Here is a 2163-nt window from a genome sequence, read left to right as displayed (position 1 = left end):
CCCCAGGTTTGTAGCACAAAATGAACACAATTTCTGTTTATTGGTGGTTTTGCATCTCCACTGGGCAGGGCATGGTGCTTGCTGGGCAGCAGAAGAGCTGATCAGCACTAAAGCCACACAGGTTTCTGCTGGAGAGATGCTCCAGCTCCTTCCAGTTCTCCCATAACTCTTGCTCTGTTCCACCCCATCTCCCAACAATGCTCCAACTGCACCTTTCTGTCTTCCAGCTGCGGGGCTGCGTCAGTTGTTGAACCCTTGTGCTGAGAGAAGAGGCTGAAATGCCACCCAAAAGGTGACAGACACAGCTCCGGTGAGGAAGTGTCCACTCGGGCACAGGGCGATGCTTTTCCCAGTGTGGATCCCTCCTGCTCATCCTGCAAGTGACCCCAGCGAGCTCTGACCCAGAGCATGAGCAGGGCACGAGGGCAGGACTTGAATTAACTCCCCCCACGCCAAAGCCCCCCACGATGAGCCGGTGAGCAGAGCCTCCCACAGGGATTCCAGGGCTGGACTGTTCCCTTTGGATCCTGAGGCCACCCTGGCTGCAGGACAGGCGGGATGGACGTGTTATGATGCCGGGGCTGAGCACGGAGCTGGAGCACAACCATGAGCAACAGCTCCAATTGCAGTGAGACAGACCTCAAGGCCTACTACGCTGTCACCTACACCGTGATCCTGATCCCTGGGCTCATCGGGAACACCCTGGCCTTGTGGGTCTTCTATGGATACATGAAAGAGACTAAAAGGGCCGTGATATTTATGATCAATTTAGCCATTGCTGACTTATCACAGGTGCTGTCCTTGCCCCTGAGGATTTTTTACTACCTGACGGGCACCTGGGAGTTTGGAGGAGGCCTCTGCATGCTCTGCTTCTACCTGAAGTACGTCAATATGTATGCCAGCATCTACTTCTTAGTGTGCATCAGCGTGAGGAGGTACCTGTTCCTCATGCACCCCTTCAAATTCAGCGACTGCAGGCGTATCTGCGACATCTACATCAGCATCGTGGGCTGGGTCGTGGTCTGTGTGGGCTGCCTGCCTTTCCCACTCCTCAGGCTGCACCAGGATGATAAAAACACCTGTTTCGTGGATCTTCCCATCAAGAAACTCGACCTCCCCACCTCCATCACACTGATGACCTTAGGGGAGTTGGTGGGCTTTGTGACTCCCCTGCTCATCATCCTGTACTGCTCCTGGAAGACAGTCTTATCACTAAAGGAGAGGAACTCTGCTTCCCGGGACCTGGGAGAGAAGAAAAAGGCTTTAAAGATGATCCTCACCTGCGCCCTGGTGTTCCTGATTTGCTTTGCACCTTACCACATCAGCTTCCCGCTGGATTTCTTTGTAAAAACCAGGCAGATCCGGGAGGGCTGCGTGCAGATCTCGGTGTTCCACGCTGTGGCTTTGTGCCTGGCCAGCCTCAACTCCTGCGTGGATCCCGTCATCTACTACTTCACCACGGATGAGTTCAGGAGACGCCTCTCCAGGCAGGATCTGCAGGACAGCATCCAGCTCCAGCCCCTCAGCTATGGCAGGAAGCACTCCAGGGATGTGCTCGGGGAGGACACCACGGAATACTAGAGCTGCCCTTCCCAAACAGCTGCCAGCACTCCCAATATTCATTAAATTTTGGCCTTTGCCACAATTTTTTCCCTCAGGACGCTGCAAACAACTCAAACTTCTGCTTTCAGTGAGGGTTGGAATAAACGAACAATCCCCCTGCAAAAAACCCCAAACCTGACCAAAAATGTGTTGATTTAATACTTCAGTTGCAAATTTTCACTGAATACAAACAGGAGCATTTCTATTCCTCAGCTGGGCAGCAGGAGGTCACAGACCCATGGCAGAGGTGACACCGTGCCCCACTGTGACCCATGGCATCACCCAGCCATGCCCTGATCAGCAAGAAACAGCAAAGATTCGAGGTCTTGCTGTGCAGAAAGAATTTGATCCTAAAAAGTACTGGATGCCACAATATTCTGTTTCTGAAGCACAAGACAATCCAGCAGAGACTGCTTCTCCAGAAAGTGCCCAGAGCCTGCTCCAGCCACGCTGAGCACGGAGTGAGGAGCAGAAGGTTCTTCCCATTTAAATAATTAATGAAGCCTCATTTTGGGGTGCAGCAAATGCCATCACCCCAAATCACACAGTCAGTGAAGCTTC

General features: G+C 52.7%; 1 protein-coding gene across 1 annotated transcript; it reads left to right on the top strand.

Annotated features, from left to right (window-relative positions):
- Positions 1 to 606: 606 nt before the first annotated feature.
- On the top strand, positions 607 to 1581 carry GPR174 (G protein-coupled receptor 174; the record flags this gene model as incomplete). The annotated part of the gene is made up of 1 exon (XM_082289614.1): positions 607 to 1581. One exon carries the CDS (start codon positions 607 to 609, stop codon positions 1579 to 1581), a length of 975 nt encoding a protein of 324 aa, XP_082145740.1.
- Between the last annotated feature and the right edge of the window lie 582 nt (positions 1582 to 2163).

This window comes from Coloeus monedula (assembly GCF_965178545.1).
Source record: "Coloeus monedula genome assembly, chromosome: 12".
Classification (NCBI taxonomy): domain Eukaryota; kingdom Metazoa; phylum Chordata; class Aves; order Passeriformes; family Corvidae; genus Coloeus; species Coloeus monedula.
This window is presented reverse-complemented; position numbering and strand designations above follow the sequence as displayed.